Source organism: Sinohyriopsis cumingii, chromosome 10 (genome assembly GCF_028554795.1).
Source record: "Sinohyriopsis cumingii isolate HCF-2022 chromosome 10, ASM2855479v2, whole genome shotgun sequence".
NCBI lineage: Eukaryota > Metazoa > Mollusca > Bivalvia > Unionida > Unionidae > Sinohyriopsis > Sinohyriopsis cumingii.
Window position 1 is genome coordinate 8,918,246 of NC_142970.1, and position 21,628 is coordinate 8,939,873.

The 21,628-nt window shown below is 35.2% G+C and overlaps 1 protein-coding gene across 4 annotated transcripts in view; it reads right to left on the bottom strand.

Annotated features, from left to right (window-relative positions):
- Positions 1-21,628, bottom strand: part of LOC149789581 (uncharacterized) — a 74,348-nt gene that overhangs the window by 45,893 nt on the left and 6,827 nt on the right. For 2 of the 4 annotated variants that reach the window (XM_089971605.1, XM_089971601.1), the window contains exons 3-6: positions 17,030-17,205; positions 13,744-13,906; positions 11,678-12,481; positions 594-691 (exon numbers count right to left, since the gene is read on the bottom strand). In XM_089971605.1, coding sequence (XP_089827731.1) covers positions 594-691; positions 11,678-12,481; positions 13,744-13,813 — 972 coding nt within the window. In that variant the 5' untranslated portion in view covers positions 13,814-13,906; positions 17,030-17,205. Of the gene's footprint in view, positions 1-593; positions 692-11,677; positions 12,482-13,743; positions 13,907-16,522; positions 16,591-17,029; positions 17,206-21,628 lie in introns of all 4 variants that reach the window. The other 2 variants (XM_089971602.1, XM_089971603.1) reach the window with 2 other exon arrangements.

Here is a 21,628-nt window from a genome sequence, read left to right on the forward strand (position 1 = left end):
GAAACTCGGCAAGCCTCGTTTTCTTTAAAAGAAAAATGTATACATCTGATGTTATATCATTGATACAGCGTACATACTATTTTCAAGGATAATTATTTGAAAGGAATATGCAACGCCAAATACCTTTATACACCGGTATATAATTGAATAAATCAATGACTAATATAAATATTAATTTATTATGTTTTGATCCGGGACTAAATTTTGTGGAGAAGATAAATATATCATCTACTCACTTTTCACGCCATCTTCTGTAACAATGTAATTTGGACAACAAATCATTTCTGTATCTTTAATTACCTTAAAAAGACCATTCTTTGTTTTCAAATGTGACTTATTTGTTGGGTTAGATAATGAAACAAAAGTTAGCAACTTTGATGCATCAAGTATCATCATTGACACTCGTCTTGTAATATGAAAAACAAATCCTTTTAATCGAATGAAACGTACAAATGGAATGTACAGTTCGTGGAACGAGTTAAAGTATTGTGAGATAATACCCTATTCTTATTTACTTACAATGAATCAATTGACATTAAATTCGATACTTATTGTTTTAATAAAATTGAGAAGTAACATTTAGGGCAACTCACTAAGCCTTTGTCTGTTTGTGTTGAGGTCTTTGAATATTCAACGTTCAAATGCACATCCTTCCCTTTGCTTGACGCAGCTTTCAAAGTCGTGTCAGCGTCTAAAAAGAAAAGAAAATATCCAGCCTAGAGATAACCCAACACATTATAAAGCACATTCCAGCTCTTGCTAAGTTATTTTATGATGGATTATATGTGGCTTTATTTTACAATCTTGTTTAAAGAAAGAAAGCTTTTTAAGATATTGTCACTTTGATATTTCGTCCGTCACAATCAGAAAAATGACAAATGTTACATAACGTCTATTATAAGCATAACATGAATAATAATGAGAATAATAATAATAATAATAATAATAATAATAATAATAAAATATTTTAGTTATCAACGGTGACATAATCATCTCGCTCCTAGTTTATATTATGGTCCTTCAATTAAAATAAATATACATTAAATTAGTAAAAATGTTCACGGGTAACATCTAATGCATTACAAAATACAAAAACAGACCAGGCCTTCATACAAACTATACAAGGAAAATACAGAGTTATCACGTGGATGTACCACCGTTACCACTCATAAGTGTCATGCGGTCATGAGATTAGGATTCCTCCTGACAACATTTGCAGAGGTATAATTTGTTAAAATCGGAAGCATAATGTGTTTCTTTGTAATCCTGCTGTAAGGCCTTCCCAAAATCCGTGCCAGCGTACGAAAATGGTGTCTTAAAACAATCTTTCCGAACTTTTGGTATATGTTATTGTTATTCAACCGTGTTCTATTTTTCCCAGCCGTGTGTTACGTTGACTTATCTGTATACTCCATTCACTTAGTTGTGTTCTGCTTTATTCAATCATGTATTCCATTTATTCAACCGTATACTCCATTTACTCACCCATATGCTCATTTTCCTAATGTTCCTAACAAACCTAAAAGCATTAAAATGCCTCGCAGCTAATTTATGTATTACCTTGAAAAGTAAAAACAGCTTTGCTAAATTAATATCCTAAATTGGCTTCCATCTAAGAGTGTTGAAAAGAGATGATGTACATGTTAAAACATCTTCAGCATTTAAAATCACACTGACTGCGTTAGTTCTACGCTGCTTAGTCTCTGCTTATAATAAGAATTACGGTGTTCTAAACCACATCTTAAGAATTATGGTGTTCTCCCCGACATCTTAAAGAATTACGGTGTTCTCCCCTAATAACGTGAATTACTGTGTTCTCCCTACACAGTACATCAGTTGATAACATATGGAAAAACAACTGTATTGCACGACTGATTCTATATGAAGCATCTTAAAGTTTTATAACACTTATATATCAGACTGTTTTAATGTTTCTAAGTGCTTTGGACACAGATAAAGTATTATCAACCCGGATACATAAAAGACAGAGATTTAACAATTTTAATATTTACCATTTGCCTCTAAGTACAATTCTGTACATTAAGATGCTCGTTGTGCTGAAGAGATCAGCGTGGGCTTTCCTTAAATTTTAAGCTCGTCTTATTGTCATACGATTTGAAGAAAATGTAAATCTTCATTAGTTTGCTCTCAACAGTGATAACATCTTGTTGTTTATATATTTTGATGTCTCATCTTTGCAATAATAGACACTAAAATATATTTTGAACATTTCAGAAAATCATTTATATATAAAATGCAGCAGAAGAGAGGACCTAAAACTGAGTATGGCATTTAATTGAGTGATGCATTATCTTTGTGTTAATTGAAAGACTTCAGTTAAAATTGAAACATCTTTAAATTTAAATATCTGATTCATGACTAGAAATATAATGTGCCCGTGAATTTTATTGAAAAATAAATCAATGTGGTAAATTAGTATTCATTTAATATCGATGTATAGTCATATTTCTTGTAATAAACTTAAAACTTGAGCATATAGTATTAGTCAACTAAGAGCAAGTATCATGTGTTAGTCTTTTATACTCACATTTCAATACATAATCTGAAGTTATCGATTAGGCATGGCAAGAAATTTAACAATGTAAGTATAAATGAACGTCCCAAAAACACCTACACTATCCTGAAGTTATCGATTAGGCATGGCAAGAAATTTAAAAATGTAAGTATAAGTGACCGTCCCTAAAACACTTACACTATCCTGAAGTTATCGATTAGGCATGGCAAGACATTTAAAAATGTACGTATAAGTGACCGTCCCTAAAACACCCACACTATCCTGAAGAAATAAATTATTAGTGTTACTTGTACTGCATATGTAGTTACTAATAGTAAGATATCAGAGAAAAAAAACGTGTACTTCACAATAGTTGAGACTAATGCTTTCTAATGTGTGGGTTATACCAAGCATTAAACTTCAGGAATAAACATCCACTTGCAGCTATACGTCTATTTCATTCACATATTAAATTACACTAAGAGTGTGTCAATTATAACTTATAACATGCGCAAAAACCGGAAAAAATAATTGGAGCATAAAATCATTTTTTACTGAGGCACGTTATATTCTTCTGGATACATATAAATAACATTGTATATTTCGATTCAAGTAAACTGAATAAGCTATATTTGACCAACGTATTGATGCCAAATATCAACAATTCGCTGCTTTGATATCTGGTCAGAGCAATACTTGTGTTAATAAGGCTTAATTTACATGAGATTCTTTGTAACTTTACTAACCACATGTGTTAATAAGGTTAGATTGATATGAGATCCCTTGTAACTTGACTAACCACATGTGTCAATAAGGTTTTGATTCATATGAGATCCCTTGTAACTTGACTAACCACATGTGTTAATAAGGTTAGATTCATATGAGATCCCTTGTAACTTGACTAACCACATGTGTTAATAAGGTTTTGATTCATATGAGATCCCTTGTAACTTGACTAACCACATGTGTTAGTAAGGTTAGATTCATATGAAAATAATTTAACCGGACTAACCACCCTGAGTTAATAAGTTTATTTCATATGAGAGTAAATGTAACTCTGCTAACCATAATTCCTTAATAAGGTTTATATTCAGTTTACTTTTTGAGTAATATATCTGCGTGTGAAGTGTAATCAGCATTCGCGATCAGTCATTTGACAATGTCTTTAATAAAAGCTAAACGTTGTCACATACAATTAGAAAATATTATATTGGAAACATGTTGTCACACAGCTTACTATTCATCAATTCTGTAGAAGCGATAACACGTTAACCGAGAAAAAATTATCACATACTCTAAAAAATATCGATAATGCAAACACATTAATACCGTGAAAACGTATTATAAACAATAGGAAATTATAATACATACATGCTGCCACAGAGGATATGATTCGTTATGTGTGTGTTGAAGTTTTACCAAACAAACTGGAGCCAGCTGTACCTTTCTCCCTGTGTATGTTTTAACCAAATCCACCAAGTCATATGTCACAAAAAAATGTATCATGCACTAGCTGAATGCAAATGCAAATATATTGGCTTTAAAATGGATTAATGAGAAAAGTGTGTGTGTGTGTGTGTGTGTGTGTGTGTGTGTGTGTGTGTGTGTAAAAAATGTCAATCTCATCATAATTTTGCCAGTAATTGCTACATAATTGTGTAGTAAGTACTTAATAGTTAGTAGCGCAAACATTCATAACGTAGATAATTGGATCATTTATACGTATAACTTCCGCACAAGTTCATATATACTAAGCGATTTTTTTTTCTATATGTACTCAAGTTTCTTTACAACTTCAGGAAGTATCATTTACCAAATAATTCCCTACATGCAAGCAATTTCCCTAAATGTAAATAAAAAATCCCCTGCATGACGTAAATTACGACATCTTGCTTAAATTATATTTCTGACTATGGGCAGTCGAACGAAAGTGTAGACAACCCATTCTGTCCTCTTTTCTCGCAATGTAATGTGTGTGTGTTTTTGACTGTGGGCAATCGAACTGGTAGATAACCCCTTCTGCCCTCTTTTCTCGCAAGGTAATATGTGTGTGTGTTCTTTAATTTCCTGAAAAACATTGAGTCCCAAGTAGCTCCTCAACAACTGCACACGCTGCATTATCAAATGTACAGTTCCCTTTAATGCTTAGTGTAGTATAATATTTTCAGTGAGTAGACGTTTAATGTTCCTAAGGTTTTATCGCACGATGTGAAATCTTTACAAATAGTGTTCTATTTATCTCACGATGTGGAATATTTATAAAGCATTATCTATTTATCTCACCATGTGAAACATTAGCAATTATGTTCTATTTATCGTAGAATATTTGAAAATACCAGAATATTGGATTTGCAGTATTATGAAACTATGTGAAGCATTACCAATTATGTTCCATTTATAGCAGAATATTTGTAAATACCTGGATATTTAATTTACAGTATTGATCTGATGGGCAAATGTCTAGAAAGGTAACGGTATATTCCCCAAAGGTTATTAATGTCAAAAATGATCACGTTATTGTTTTTTCAAAATATTCCATATCGATTAATCGTATTATTAGACAATGTGTACAGTGGATGCGAAATAATACTAGAGTTTGGTTTCCAACAAACTTCGTGAATAGTAGCTGGTGCTGCATATATAAATGAACCAAAGCTAAATTGCTTTAGTAATAGACACATGTAAATCCATATGCCTTCAACTCATACTGACATGGTCAATGCCATCGTAATCCTGAAACTGCCGCTGTAGTGTTAAATTTTGACCCTCGTTGAATTTTGACCCTCCAGGTCTGCTTTTAACGTTGAAAGTTGACCCAGGGTCAGTTCTTAACGTTGAATTTTGATTTTCACAGTCGTTGAAAACGGATCGCAGCGTTGAATTTTGATCAGATTTCCGGGTCATTTTTTAACGGATATTGTTTTAAGTTATGCATGCATGGGTTTATGAGTCGTCAATAAGGAAATGATTAGTATGTATAAAATCAACAAAAGCAATGTAATGCAGTACGTGTAGTAATGAAATTATGAATATATTTATCTTCCATATTTGAAATGGATATAATGTAATTTTGTTTGTACTTCGCCTGCTGCGTTCCATCAAACAATCAATGACCCTCTTCGAGCCTTAACGAAACAAAATCAACCATGGGAATGGAGTGAAAAACGATAAAGCGTTTGAAAAACTCAAACAGAATTTAATAAAATAACGCAATAACAGCGTAATTCGATCCTAATAAGGAAACGCAATTACTTGTACATGCAATTCCTGTCGGTCTAGGCACATTATTAACTAATAATGGAAAGATTATTGCCTACGCCTGTAGAGCACTTTCAGATGTAGACCAACATTTGAAGAACGACATCATAGTATAGTGGGACGATAGGGCGATAATGGAAATTAGCATTACAAACCACCCTGGGACGATATGGCGACAAGAGTTATAGCGACAATGGGAATTACCATTACAAGGTCCCTTGGGACGATATAGCTACAAGTACTATGAAGTACAACCTGGGCCTGTATAGCATCAAGGGAAAATTTACATAGGAATATATCATGGGCCTGCCTAGCGTCAAGGGGAAATAAACATGGGAATATATCGTGGATTATAAACACTGATACCACATTTAAAAAATAATTTTTTTGGGGAGGGTTAGGCATGAAAGTCATTTGGTTCTTCTGCTTTTTCTTCTACTTTCTCCATTTCTTTATCCATCTCCTAAATTTTCCCAATATTCCTTTCTTTTTGTGTTCCGACTCAGGAATCCAGTCTGGATGACCTATCGCTCTACATTTCTCTTGGACATTCATCCAGTTTTTGTTCATTCTCTCAGATGCTTCTTTTTCTTTCTGTTCTCTTGTTCTTTCCTATCTTTAGCCCATGTGTCTTTAACGTTCTTGACTTCTTCTTCCAAGACCCTTTTCATAATTTCTTCTGCTTTATGGACTTGGTCCCGTCCCCTTTTGACAAAAGCCCACACTGTAAAATTGAAGATATCATCCAAAAACACCTGACTTAGATAACAATTTCAAGAGACTGCTTCAATGTTCCGACTCTTACATATTCAGGCGAGATGAAACCTCTCAACTTCTTTACCTCTTCTTCTATCATCCCTTCAATGTTCTCCCTGGCTATTTTCAGATTGTTTGCAAAGTCCAAGCTGCCTGGGATGGTTGGTTAGTTGGATTATAGTGGTTTTCGTTCTTTCGAACATGTACCACTTGTTTATTCACGCACTGCGTGATTTTTAATTACTCTTGGGGGAAGGAAAATGAGGCTAATCCCCCAGGCTTTTATGTACTCACAGAGTACTTTTTAATTTAGCCACTCAGGTATAGGACTAACTAGTCCTTAACAACCTGACTGAAAGGCTAATAAACATGAGTGGGAATAGTCACACCACACACTCATGTTTTTTAGTTGGATTGAAATGCCCCAGGTGTCAACCCAAGCAGTATGTGACGCCCACTACGATTAGTCGGCAGCGATGACGTCACATTAGGACACCTGGTCTTGTGGCAGGTGGAAATCGTTCCACATACTGCCACGTGTACGTTGTCCGAGCGTGGTAAAGGAGGAAAGGTACTCGGAAAGCCAGCCATGGATGTCATGTAATCCCCAAAACGCCAGCCCGTACTTATTCCAAATCATGTCCAGTTTTACTAATGGACAAAATATACCAATAATGTGTTAGCCACCTCTGCAATTAATCAAATCATAAGAGTTATAAATTTTGAATAAATTTTCCGAACAAGTTTGAATTTAGTGTACATAGTGTACATACTTATTGAAATTAAAAACCAATCGGTCAAGTCTAAACGACTTATAGCAGTTGAATAACGCATGGCAAAAAAGTAAGTGTGAGAATTTAAACGGCGGTACCAAAACAGATCAATTCAGATGTAAGATTAGTTGATCTAGGAGGGATACCAAGCCAAAATGGGCTGCCTGTGAACTTCCATTCTCTTTCAAGTCTTTCCACTACATACTCCGGATCTATCATCCAATACCAACTCTCCTTCAACTGGTTAAACAAGTCAGATACATACACCTGTTAGTGATGGCACCTTCCACAAACACATCTTCTGCTCCAGTAATTATCCCAGTTGACTGTAGCAGATGGGAGTGCAGAGGCTTGATGATTAGCCTCAGCATCCCAATCTTCTGTCTCTGGGATAATATAAACTTCCCTCTTTCTTCTTCTATGTCGCAGTCTAGGATGTTGTGGCCTCCTTATTTCTTCTTCCCAGCTTTCAGTTGGGCGAACTACAGGTAATTGTGCTTCTGGTGGAAGAGTCTGTGGCTGTGGTTGACGTTGTGGTACTGTTACTGTTGTTTGTGGAGGCGTCCTCGCCTCAGGTTTCATCTCACACTTAGGTCTCATCATAGGGTGAGACCTGATCCCTCTCTTCTTTTCCTCATCTTCTTTCTTTCTTCTCTGCTCCTCCTCCTCTTTCATTCTTAATTCTTCTGCAATGGCCTCCGCTGCCACCTCATTCAGGAGGCGCCTGGCATATTACAGGTTCATCTGGAGTTCGAACAGTTTGCTTATTCTCCAACTCATTCTTCACTGATGTCTCGTCGACAATGGGTAGCCAGACTGACGAGTGTTTCCGTATATATAATTGAAGCACGCACGTACAGGAAAACATCCCCTAAGACACAAATCTTACATTACCTATATGATTACAAAAAAAAGGCTGGGCCCTAAATGATACACTCACTTTTTTCTACTAATAATTACTTATTCAACATTCCAAAAGGAAATCAGACAGAAACCTCATAGCGGTATTCATAGACTTTGAAAAGGCATTCGACCTAGTGTGGACTAAATGCTTATTAGCCAAATTAAATCACTACGCCATAACAGGCCGAATGTATAACTTCATCGAATACTTCCTAACGAACCGCAAGATAATAACCAGAGTCGGTGACACTCACTCTGATTTACAACCCTTAGAAAACGGAACTCCACAAGGGAGTGTACTCAGTCCCACTCTGTTCAACCTCATGATCAATGACCTAGATAAGAACTTGGCATCTAACCTAACTGAAATATCGTAATTTGCGGACGATAGTGGAATATGGAGAGCAGGAAACCCCTCCAACCACAAAATAATTAAATACTTACAAGATAGCTTAAACAACATAGGAAAGTGGGCTGACAAACGGGGTTTCAAACTAGCACACGAAAAAACTATAGCCGTAATATTTACCCCAAAAACGTAAAATAAACAAGCATCTCCCTACACTGACAATACAAAATCATGAAATTAAGTACGAAACATTTGCACGATTCCTGTGAATGTATTACGATGAGCACTTAAGCTGGGAACACCAAATCAAAGAATTAATTAAAAGATGTAACAGGGACCTCAACCTCCTCAACAACATTAAAGGGACCGACTGGGGATCCAATCAAGAAACACTGTTAACCCTATACAGGGCACTGATTAGATCCAAACTAGACTACGGATGCCAAATATACAACTCAGCACCTAAACAGCATCTTAAAAAACTAGACAATATACAAAGAAAAGCCCTCATTACAATCACTGGCGCGCTACCATCAACATCTCTAGCAGAACTCCTAGTACTAACCGGAGAACTCCCGCTCTCCGACGACAAGAAGTGATTCTAAGATACGCAGCCAGATTAACATCCCACTCAAATTCCCACCCCACTAGAATAGCGATAGAAAAATGTGACAAACCATTTAGCAATAAACTGCAACACCTAACCCCTACAGGGAAATTAGTGAACGAACTTATAGAACAACTCTACATTGGAAACCTCAAACATAAAACAAACAAGCACTTCGGAATCGAACCTTGGACCAACGAAGAGCCAAAAATCAATATCTCCCTCACCAAATATGGCAATAAAAAGGATCAAAAACATCAATTACACACCATCGCAACAGAAGAAATTAACACCAACTACTCAAATTTCCTTAAGATATACACTGATGGATCAAAAACTAAAGGACTGGACAAAACGGCAGCCGCATTTGTCATCACTGAATTAAACATCAAAGTAGGACATAGACTACCCGACAACTGCTCAATATATACGGCAGAATTCTGGGCCATAAAAGAAGCACTTAAATGGGTCGAGACTAACAACACTCCGATGACAGTAATTATAAGCGACTCACTTAGCGTCATCTCCTCAATACTTAACAACAATACCAACTACGGAGAAAATTTTCTGAAACAAACCAACTTAACGCTAAAAAGCTTAAACAACAATAAACAGCACATATAATTCCTATGGATTCCATTCCATATAAATATACCTGGCAATGACCTAGCAGATTCAATAGCTAAACAAAAACTTAACGAACCTAGCCACGTCCAATTAGACTACAGTGTTAGCGAAATATACAACCTAACAACATCATTAATGACAAAAAATGTCAGCAAAAAATGGAATGACAGTGCCCAAGGTAGGAAACTTTACAACATCATTAATGAAGTCAAAAGAAACAGGAAACCACCCGTACTCCAAAGTAAAGATCTAAAGATAATTAATAAAATATATACAGGTCAAACCAAACTGGCTACCAGTTATGGAAAGCATATATGACCCTTCCCACACAATCGTAATTGCTATTATTGCCGGGTCCCTGAGGACCTACCACGCATATTCAATGTATGCCTTAAATTTAAAAACGAAAGGGAGATATTCAAAACAGATCAAAATAAAATAGGATCCCCAGTTACCTTCCCAGAAATCCTAAACAAATCCAACCCTAACCTGAACAGTACCTATACAAATATAATAACCTACTTACGTAAAACAGGTTTAGATAAAAAAATATAATAGCCAATCATCGATATATCAATAACTAGTAAAATAAGGAAAACTCAATAGGGACCAACCAGATTAGATGTCCTTGAACCCTCTTAGAAGGTTCGAGTAATCGAATAGGGCACAATTAAACTATATATCAAAACCTATTAAATTTTTTTAAAATAAAGAAAAACAATTTTATCATACAAAAATACTATAAAAATACTATAATTTTTTAAAAATAACTATTAATATCCATTGACATAACAATACAAAATAAAATAAAGAAAACGCAATAGGGACCAACCAGATCAGATGTCCTTGATCCCTCTTAGGAGGTTCGAGTAATCGACAAGGATAAGTATCTGAGACTAAAAGTAATCTGACCAATTAACCACAAATAGGAAAAACACATATTAATACCTAAAAATAAAAACATCATAATAATAAACAACATAAATAGGAATCAGGATAAATAGATAGAGGCTACCCAGATTTAAAGATAGGGAACCAACTTAAATAAATAAATAAATATATATATATATATATATATATATATATATATATATATATATATATATATATATATATATATATATATATATATATATATATATATATATATCACATTGAAAAATTACCGACCGGATCAGAATTCAACGAGGGTCAAAATGTGATACTACATCTGGGTCGTTATTTAACAGGACATTTAAAAAAGGGTCAGATTTTAACGTGAAATTTTGATCACGGTCGTTGAAAAATGACCCGGCGGGTCAGAATTCAACGAGGGTCAAAATTTAACACTACACCGCCATGTTGACAATTCATTTTACCTTGCAGAGATACTCCAGCATTATCCTCCAAGCTGATTTCTGGTCAATAACTTTTTAATAATGTCTTTATTTTTATGACAAGTTTCCTTTTCTCTTAAAGGAGGATCTTTTATATATTATTGCATTTTCTAAAAAGATATGGATGCAAATTACGATACAAAATTGTATGATCTTAATCATTTCGAAAACCGCTGACTATCCCGAGTAATTAAAATCCATATAGTCCGCTTTAATAGGACAATCATACTATCAAATTTGTAACCCCGTGTAAATAAAGACCACTGTTTGTCCATTGTACATGATGCTCACAGAAATAGATTTTGCAGATGTTGCACCAGTTAACATCACCAGTGCATTTTGAAACTGCCTTAAGATCTGTCAATTAAATGCATGTTTTTCGCTCGTGCTGTTGGTCTTTAATTTCATCGGAGGTTTAAAATGATTCATAATATATATATAAAAACTTCTCAAATGTGTCATCATTTGGATGACACAGTATTTGTAATTTAGCAGTGTTATGCATTGCAATACCTTGTTGGTTCCAGAGCATCCGAAATCTCGAGACGTCATTGCTTTTCCAGCTTGTGATGAAAAAATCATTGTGTTCATCTAAACAAATCTCCCAAGGCAACTGTGGGATTCCCTGTTTGAACACATGCACTAGCTGCAAGTTTTCTGTCAGCTGATGGATGCTTGGAGGATATTGGTTACAGACATAAATGTATCCTCTATTGTCCAAACAAATACTCTTAGGCCATGGCAAATCTACATGGTGGTATGTGGCTTTGTACCGTCCGCTGTAAATATCGTATCCATACACGCCGGTATCTTGTGACTTCGGACCAGCAGCACAAGAGATATACACGTTTGATTCCTCTTTATTTGTTGCCACGTAACTGGAACCGAGGCTTCGGTATGGGCATATTTTGTGAATCATTTCGACCTTTACAGAGGTAGTTGATACCAAACACCAGCAGTGCATACCGTCTGGAGACCTGCCGCTAACTACAAATTGATCTCCGCTTCTCATAGCGTACACTCCGTGACAAACTTTTAATTTTGTTTTTATGGTCCTCGTTGGTCTGATCACCGCAGATTGTCCCACAGATTGAATATACAAAATCTCAATAGTTCCATTTCCTAATGCCACGGCCACTTGCGATTTGCTCTCATCGTATACACAAACATCCCAGGGTTTTGACTTCAGTTTATCTGATTCTGTGATTAAATATCCAGTACCACGGTCGTAAAGTTTGGCGGTATTTATTCCCCCACCTAAAAGAAGGAGTTTGTGTCCTGGTAAACACACGGCTCCAGTATACCAGTCATTGCCACCTGTGGAAGAAGCAAATGCGTTCGCAAATTCATATTATCCGTGTAAAAACATGCACTAACGCTAAACAGTATCGCAATTGTAACAAATAACAACAATAGACACTTTCATGAACAAGAACAATAAAGCACCATCAGCATTAATACCAATTTCTAAAAAACAAGAACCAACAGTGTCGTTGTTGCTGCTTTTCGCGTTGTCATTCAACTAAATAAAACTGTTTTATAGTATTATCCACTCAGACTCTCTTTCTATTTGTTCAAGATATATATATATATATATATATATATATATATATATATATATATATATATATATATATATATATATATAAAGAATACAAATCCTATGCGAATAAGTCCTTTCAAGTGCACTGGATCCAGCAAAGGATCACAAGTGTTTGTTAGGAATTGATTAAGGTAAATAAAATAAACTGACAACGTACAGTGCAAAACAAGTATCTAACTAGCCTGACCACTTTCGACTCTTAATGAGTCTTTTTCAAAGGCAAATACAAAACATTGACACGACAAACAACTAAATCAGAAAAGTCGAAAACCTTTTTGTTTGCAAAACTTTACATGAGTATTTCTACAGGACTGAAACCTGGATAATATTATATATTGTATAGTTAGGTACTAGTTTTGCACTGCAGATATACATATATCATCATCAGCAGCAGTATTTCATTATTTCTGTTTGTATATAGGAATATAGTTATGCACGAGTGCATGTAAGGGGAGAAGACACACATTCATATCAACTGAAATAAATTTTCAAAGACCTAAAAATATATACTGAAATATTTATATCGGGGCTGCGATCTGAATTGGAAACTTGCCATTTTTTTCTCACGCAGAACTGTTTTGCCCTTTCTCGGAAAATAAAACATCTGGTACTTTTGATCTTTTAGTTATTTGTTGCCGTATGTTACATGATGATTATTTTATTTATCACCAAAACGGTCACTGTTATCGTCATCATCAGATTATTCAAAATCCTAGTGATTTCAGATGATGATAATGATAGTGACAATTATAAAAATTATCAAGACACGAAGATTTTGGAACCCAAAATATTAAGTATAATTGTAACTTCTCGAAGCAACGGCGTTATTGTTTTCCCCGATATCAACTTCAAAGTTAATTTGTAAAGAATAATTGTTAAATAGTCTGGTACACATGTCATTCAAATATGTATTGACAAGTGAACGATACGTAAGAATCGGTATTTATAGGATTTATCTACATCATGCCTCGTTTACCTTTTAGTGTCAATGTCCCAATTCTGACGAGACTACAGTTTTTATTTGGTAATCCTGATGCAGTGGCCATTGTGTGCTTCCGTCTAAGCCTTGAGAACAAGGAATTGTTTTGTCCGACTCACTAAAATTTTCCAAGTAACACAGGGTTCACATATAGATTTCGCTGCAAAATAAAGCAAATATATTTTATAGTCAGTAAAAGAGGACTTTGAAAAGGACGGTGATCAAACTTAGTCCATTTAAAGATTGTAAGCATGACATACACGAATAAGAAAACTTAAGCGCTTATAATGTTTTCAGAATAAATCCTTCATACCTCTGTATTTGTACACTGGGTGTGGACTTGGTGCTTGTAAACCATTATTCAATTCCAGAGTAATCAACCAAAATGTATCACATTTCATCCTAAAATATACAATAATATTCCTTTGTTGTTGCCATTGTATGTTATGTTCCTACCTAATATCACTAGAACACTATGTTTACCACTCAACAGCCACTTTGTATAATGACTGGTACAATGAATAAGAAAAGTCTTAACTCTATGCAGTCAACTCGTACAATGTCGGATACAGTGTATATATACATGTTTAACAGCAGCTAACTCGTACAATGTTTGATATTGTGTATATGCACTTGTTTAATAGCAGCTATCTCTTACAGTATCTGGTGAGAAATATATACACTTGTGTAACACTAACTACAGCCAACTCATACAATATATGATATAGTGTATATGCACTTGTTTAGCAGCAGCCAGCTAGTAAAGTACCTGGTGAGAAGTATATACACATGTGTAACACTAGTACTAATATTAGTACCCTTACTCGTACCTCGTGGACAGGGTACTAACATGAGCATATACATGTTAATGGAGCAAGCCGGGTGTGATTCACATCCGGCCCTCTTTTAGCCTAATAATAACACTTTAAACATATTCCTTGCATATTATCCAATAAATTGAGTAGTCCTCTTATTTAATACCGGAAGTATCGAAAATCATTGTAGAAATAGTTCTAAAATCTCGTTTACCTTTTTTTGCCGATATTTTCGTTTAGATCATCCGCCATATTATTTCAAATAATGATTACTTCCGTTCTCAGCCTCGCTTGTTTGTGTGCCATATAAGGACATTGAAGCCTTATTTGGAAATGTAAACAAATCGTAGTAAACATTTGGCGCCGTTTGGGTCAGAAATTTATCGCATCAAAAGTAAATACTGTTTATCAGCAACTTTCATATTTCAACCAAGAAACGATTATTCTAACTTGAGTGATAATAATATTGCGTAGAATATCCAAAATATTGTCTGGCAAGCCTTATGTAGAAAAGGGGTCACGGCGAGAGTCTCGCGTTATCTGTCATGGCGGACAGGATAAGGTTAGAGTAACCATGCCAATTTATTTTATCGTGTAAGGGCTTAATAAATTCAAAATAAGCCAAACTTCATTCACAACATGATTATACTTATGTAGTTGATTTCTACACTGTTTGTTTTTCTGACTTTAGTGATGATTTTTTTTTTGCTCCATTACATGATATGGGATCAGTTCGTAACCTCAACCACAACAAATCAAGTTGAGGCTACGACATCGTAGCTAGTGTAACACTAACTACAGTCAACTCGTACAATGCCTGGTGAGATGTATACGCACATGGTTAACACTAACTACACCACAGCCAACTATTATAATGACTGGTACGGTGTTTATAAATATGCATTGTTAATCATTTTCCTGTATCTGCATGTTTGTGCATTTCATTGTTACATTTACTGAACTTTATACTTAGTTGCCAATACATAACCACTTTTCTGCTGAGGTGCCGTAAAACACAACTATATTCATACAGGAATATATATGTCCACAGGTATGCATCCATCCATCCATCAATGCATCCATCCATCCATCCATCCATACATTACATACATACATACATACGTATGCAAATAAAAAGATGTAATCATATAGATATATATGCATGTATGCAAGTAAATAAATATTTTGTGTGCACGGCTCAAATTACTTTCATCTTAAATTTTACTAATAACTCAACTGTTTCTTTGTTATCATGTTGAATTTTGGTTGATATCTACGTTGCTTATAAAGATGAGTACGTTGACAGAAAATCACATATTCTAAAAGAATTTCATTATGTTGTGACTGTCTCTGCAAGAAAGAAATTTCGAGAATTGTCTAGTCCGACTCGTCAAATTGACTCCACTCGAAATTTCAAAAACACATTAAATAATTGCGACACTCATTTTTCTTCATAACCTACATAAAACGACTTTATCAACATTTATTTCCAATGGGATCACCAAAATATAAAGCACGCAACACTTTTCTCAGTTTATTTCACATACAAAAAAATTTAAAGCATCGAACTGTTTCAATACCTTATAACACATGATAATTGAATGTCAAATACAATCTTGAATGGTGATATGACACTTCCGTATGAAGAACACATTCGTATCTTTCGATGCCGTTTATACATTTACTGTAAAGTCACCAAATAAGAGAACATATCACTAACACGTATGCACTTACATGCGTCACAAGCAGCTTTAAGCAGAAATCACCCTTATTTTTTCCAAATGATTCGCAATCACTTCCGCTACGACTCAGTCTAGAAGGAAGTAATATTTACTTTTAATAACGCCTTATTTGTTTATTTCTCCCGTTATTTATGTATTTATTTCCAGACATATGTTGTGACTTTATATACCAAGGCGTCAAAGAACCACGGAAGATTATGGCTGTGGGATCATATTTACCCTGAGCATAACCTTTGTAACTTGAGCGACTCAATGTTAGCTTGAAAATTTACATCTGCGTGCACATTCTGTAACGCGAAACAGGAAGACAATTACTGCTTAAATCTCTTGAAGTATGTAACTTCCTTCTCAGTCAATAAGATGAAACGGAACACACAGAACACATCAAACATACCTTTCTGAAGCTTTTCAAATCAGAAATCCTTTCAGAAATACATTATATGAGAACACTATCTCATGATAGATTGTCTGTCCAGACGAATTAAATGTAAACACTGTGTGGACTGACTTTCATACAAATCGTCTTGAAAGGTGTCAAATGAAATATCTTGAAGGTTGGAACAGGCGACTTTGTCTTAAAAATTACAAGCTTGATAATCATCTGGAACATTAATACATTTGTTTAATATTATAATGGTGTTCTGGAGTAATACAGTTATATTTCAAAAAAAAACAACACAATATATACTCTCTTATAAGCTAAATCCAAGAGCAAACTGCACATACCCAGATCTGCCGTGGCCTAGTGGTCTAAAGCGGTCATCGTTACAGATCACTGCCATCTCACCTGTGTCTGCGTGGGTTCGAGTATTAGACTCGGCCAGTGTGGGTACCTGAGAATGCTTACCACTAGCTACCCATAGATCGGTGGATTTTTTGGTTTTCCCCAGGAACGTCATGTGCTGTAAAATGTAAAATTGATGTTGCCTATATACCAAAATTAACAAGCCAGTCAAGTTTTGCCCCCCCCCCCCATCAAGTTCCCCCACCCCCAATCAAGTTTCACCCCCCCCCCATGAAGTTTCCCCTCCCCCCATCAAGTTTTCCCCTCCCCCTGAAAAAGTTGAAATGGCGTCATTGGTTTTCCCGGGTTTTTCCTCCACCAGTTATACTGACCGTCATGTTTAAGCCTATAGTGTGCTAAAATATAACAACTATCGTCGCATATTGTGCCGTCAAATTTGAGTGTATGCAGTTTATTAGGAGTAATCAGTTATCAGTACTGCAAACAACATAGACCCTGATCTGCTGACTAATCATGCGACGAAAGATCAAGATCTGTGTTCTTGTACAGTTTGACTCGACTTATAAGGGAAAATATAATGCAAATCTAACTCTAAAAGGAAAGCTATCGTAGTTGTTAAAAAAATGTACTAGAATATGTAATGTGTAACCCAATAGCCAGCATGTTTGTTTTTTGGGGGTTTTTTGTGTATGTTATGTTTCTATATCGAGAATCAAACTGAATGCTTAAAGTAAATTATTACTACTTTATTCGACAGAAACAGGGTGTTAGTCGGTCGTTTATGTTTGCATTTCTATTACTATATGATTATATTGAATCACAAGGGCGTACTTTGCACACACACACACACACACACACACACACACACACACAATATTATACAACGCTACTGCAAGATTTATTAACAAGCTTTACATAACAGGAACGTGACTTTGTTCTAAGTTTAAAAATGAATTCGTGCACGACCTTTAAAGGTAGAACTTTAACCAAAAATATTCATTTATGCTAAAATGAGCCAAAATTCGTCCAAATACTGTTTTTCGAAAGGGGCTGATACATTCGTAGGAGCTTGTGCTTTGATATCTTTATATATATATATATATATATATATATATATATATATATATATATATATATATATATATATATATATATATATATATATATATATATATATATATATATATATGTGTGTGTGTGTGTGTGTGTGTGTGTGTGTGTATGGAAATAGATTTTAGCAGAATGCTTTCGTTAGTCCCATTGTTTAAAATTGAACACTTCGAAACAAGATGAAAGAAGAAACGCTACGGTTTGATAGTTTGTAAACCGTAATGAAATATATATATATATATATATATATATATATATATATATATATATATATATATATATATATATATATATATATATATATATATATATACCAGATATCGGTAGATGGTTGTTGTCGCTGATGTTATTCGTTTTGTTTTTCCTTGTCGTGTACTTATTGTATTGAATGCTTAAATGACTCATTACTAATGAGTATATGTTTAGTTATCTGTGACAATATTTAGAATACTTTCATCATCAGTATGCTTTCGTTAGATAAGCGTGACATAAGCTATCTTTCTGGGTTATTCAACAAAAGGAAACACTTCCGTCGCTTGGCTACCTAAATATGATAGCGTCGTCACAGCTAATTTCAAATAAAAAGGGGCGTAACTCAGGCGCGTGACTACTTATATGCTGAGTCTTTCAGTGGAAAAAATAGTGAGGGTGTAACTACTTGTCTCTTTACACGATGCCTTGTTAACCCAAGGTTTTGCGTGGCATCATCCAACAACGCCTAACTATATATATATATATATATATATATATATATATATATATATATATATATATATATATATATATATATATATATATATATATATATATATATATATATATATATATTCATTCTCAATAAAGTCAGTGCAATGTTTCAGGTTTCCTGTAGTAGATTTAATTTTGGTCACGATCGTCTTTCACCTTAAATGCGATCTTTACTTATCGTCCGATCTTGGCGCAATACTTGTACAACGAGAGGAAAGACAAAGTCTAATAACCGTGGTTGGGGATCGAACCCGGGTTCCTCGGCCCCACAGTCCGCTGCAAATACCGCTAGACTTGTAAGGCTCTGACAGGATGGTTAGTGACTTAACATACCTAGACCGCATACGTTGGCATTCACCATCGAATACCATCCAGATTCACCTGTCAGAGTGGCCAAAGCCAACTCTCAACAGTGCCATCTGCTACAGAGAATCTGACGAGGCTCCAAATGTAACGGGAGGGGCAATGAATAGCGGTCGGAAATTGAAACATGTTCGTCTGTTCCACCTGATGGTGCACATACAGCACTAGCCTATGGGGCCGGCCATATTTGTCCTTTCTTTTCTACAAATCAAAATTAAGATTATTATTTTGAAGCCGGATTTTTTAAACATATTTGCCACGGCGAAAAATTATAAGGTCGGCTACTAAATGGACTTTCTGCAAACTATGTATGTATGTATGTATGTATGTATGTATGTATGTATGTATGTATGTATGTATGAATGTATATTTTGTGTCTGCTCGTGTGTGTGTGTGTGTGTGTGTGTGTGTGTGTGTGTGTGTGTACACATACAAGCAGGCTCTTGAGCTGTGACCATTATGAGTTATCCGGAGTATTTTTACATTGTGGAGTATCATTCATAATTCTAATGGACTTGTAATAAAGTTATAAATCTATATCATTCCTCTGATGTTTATTGTGACTGTCATTTCTATGTGGAACAACGGTACCTTAAGCTCACAGAATGTGATGTTCGAAAGAAATGCATTCTGTTCAGCGAATTCGTTATTAAATACATGTATTTAAATCAAAATAACAATTTCTTAAATTTGTGCATTATTGTACACACGCGCGCACTTGCACACAGACACTGATTCTCGATCTCTCTCTTTCTCTCTCTCTTTTTCTCTCTCTCTCTCTCCTTCTCTCTCATATAGAAACAGTCATGTAAAGTTTAGCAAACATAACCGTTTTACTGTTTTATTTGTCTTGTATATATATATATATACGTGGAGAAGACATAAACGATCAGAATGACATAAACCAATATTTTCATTATTTTCGTTACCATCATGGCATTTAAGTCACAAGCAGAGTCAATGTGTCTTGTGTTAATCAGCCAGACTTCTTAGAATATGTATTCTTCCAATTCAGGTTAACTTGGAACAAAATAGTTTTTGTAATACTATGCTAGATTGTGCATGTGCGTGCGCTTGCGTGTGTTTAATTGTGTACATGTGTGTGTTTGTCTGTATGTGTGCAATTATGTGCATGTGTGTATATTTGACATATTTCCTATCTTTTCATATTATAGTAAAGGTTATTTCGAACGCCCAAAAGCATGGTTATGAATAGAAATTCTTTATTTACGAATAAAACCTGTACAGAGCAGAACAAGAAAAGAGATAGACGTCTATATTAGTGTTTAATAAAACCGAAGGCTAATATATGGTCCTGTTCTCAGAAACCAAGTTTTTAGACTTAAATTTTGTTTCAATGTTTAGTTATAATGTTTTAAATTTTATTTAAATTTCCTGTCAGATAAACCTTAAATTTCTTGTTTAAAGATTGGAGGATAAGCAAACGCTTCCTTTTCTAAATAGCAACTAAATCGGATTTCACTTAATAGGGACATGCAATAAAAGGTGTTTCATTTGATAAGAAGTCTTACGATACGGAATAGTATGACAAAATGGGATTTAATGTCTAACACGTAGTTTTATTCAAAACCAAGCAGGAATGCATTGTTAAAATTGGTCCATGAGAAACTACTTTCCTCACGAAAAGCAGCAAGCTATCATAACAAGATAGAAGTATCATTTGCTTGAACTTTGAACTTTGCTTACTGACACTAGAACAAATGCAACTATCAATTTCAATAAGGGAGTTAAATAATATCTTATTTGCACCTAGGCAGTTAGAGGATTATATGGCGCTCCCTAAACGGTAAGAGGACTGAATAGCACACCTTGGCGGTAAGATGACTGAATAGCACACCTTGGCGGTTAGAGGACTCAATGGCACACCTTAGCGGTTAGACGACTGAATGGCACACCTTGGCGGTTAGAGGACTGAATAGCACACCTTGGCGGTTACAGGACTGAATGGCACACCTTAGCAGTTAGAGGACTGAATAGCACACCTTGGCGGTTACAGGACTGAATGTCACACCTTGGCGGTTAGAGGACTGAATAGCACACCTTGGCGGTTAGAGGATTGAATTGCACACATTGGCGGTAAGAGGACTGAACTGCACACCTTGGCGGTTACAGGACTGAATAGCACACCTTGGCGGTTAGAGGACTGAATAGCACACCTTGGCGGTTAAAGGACTGAATGGCACGCCTAGACCGATAGTGGATTCTTCTAAGAGTCATATAACACCATGGCGATTAGAGGTATTCATCCAAGAGTCATGGCACACCTAGGCGGTTCGAGACTGAATGGCACACCTAAGCGGTTAGAGGATTTCATCCCCGAGTCAGCATACATAGGCAAT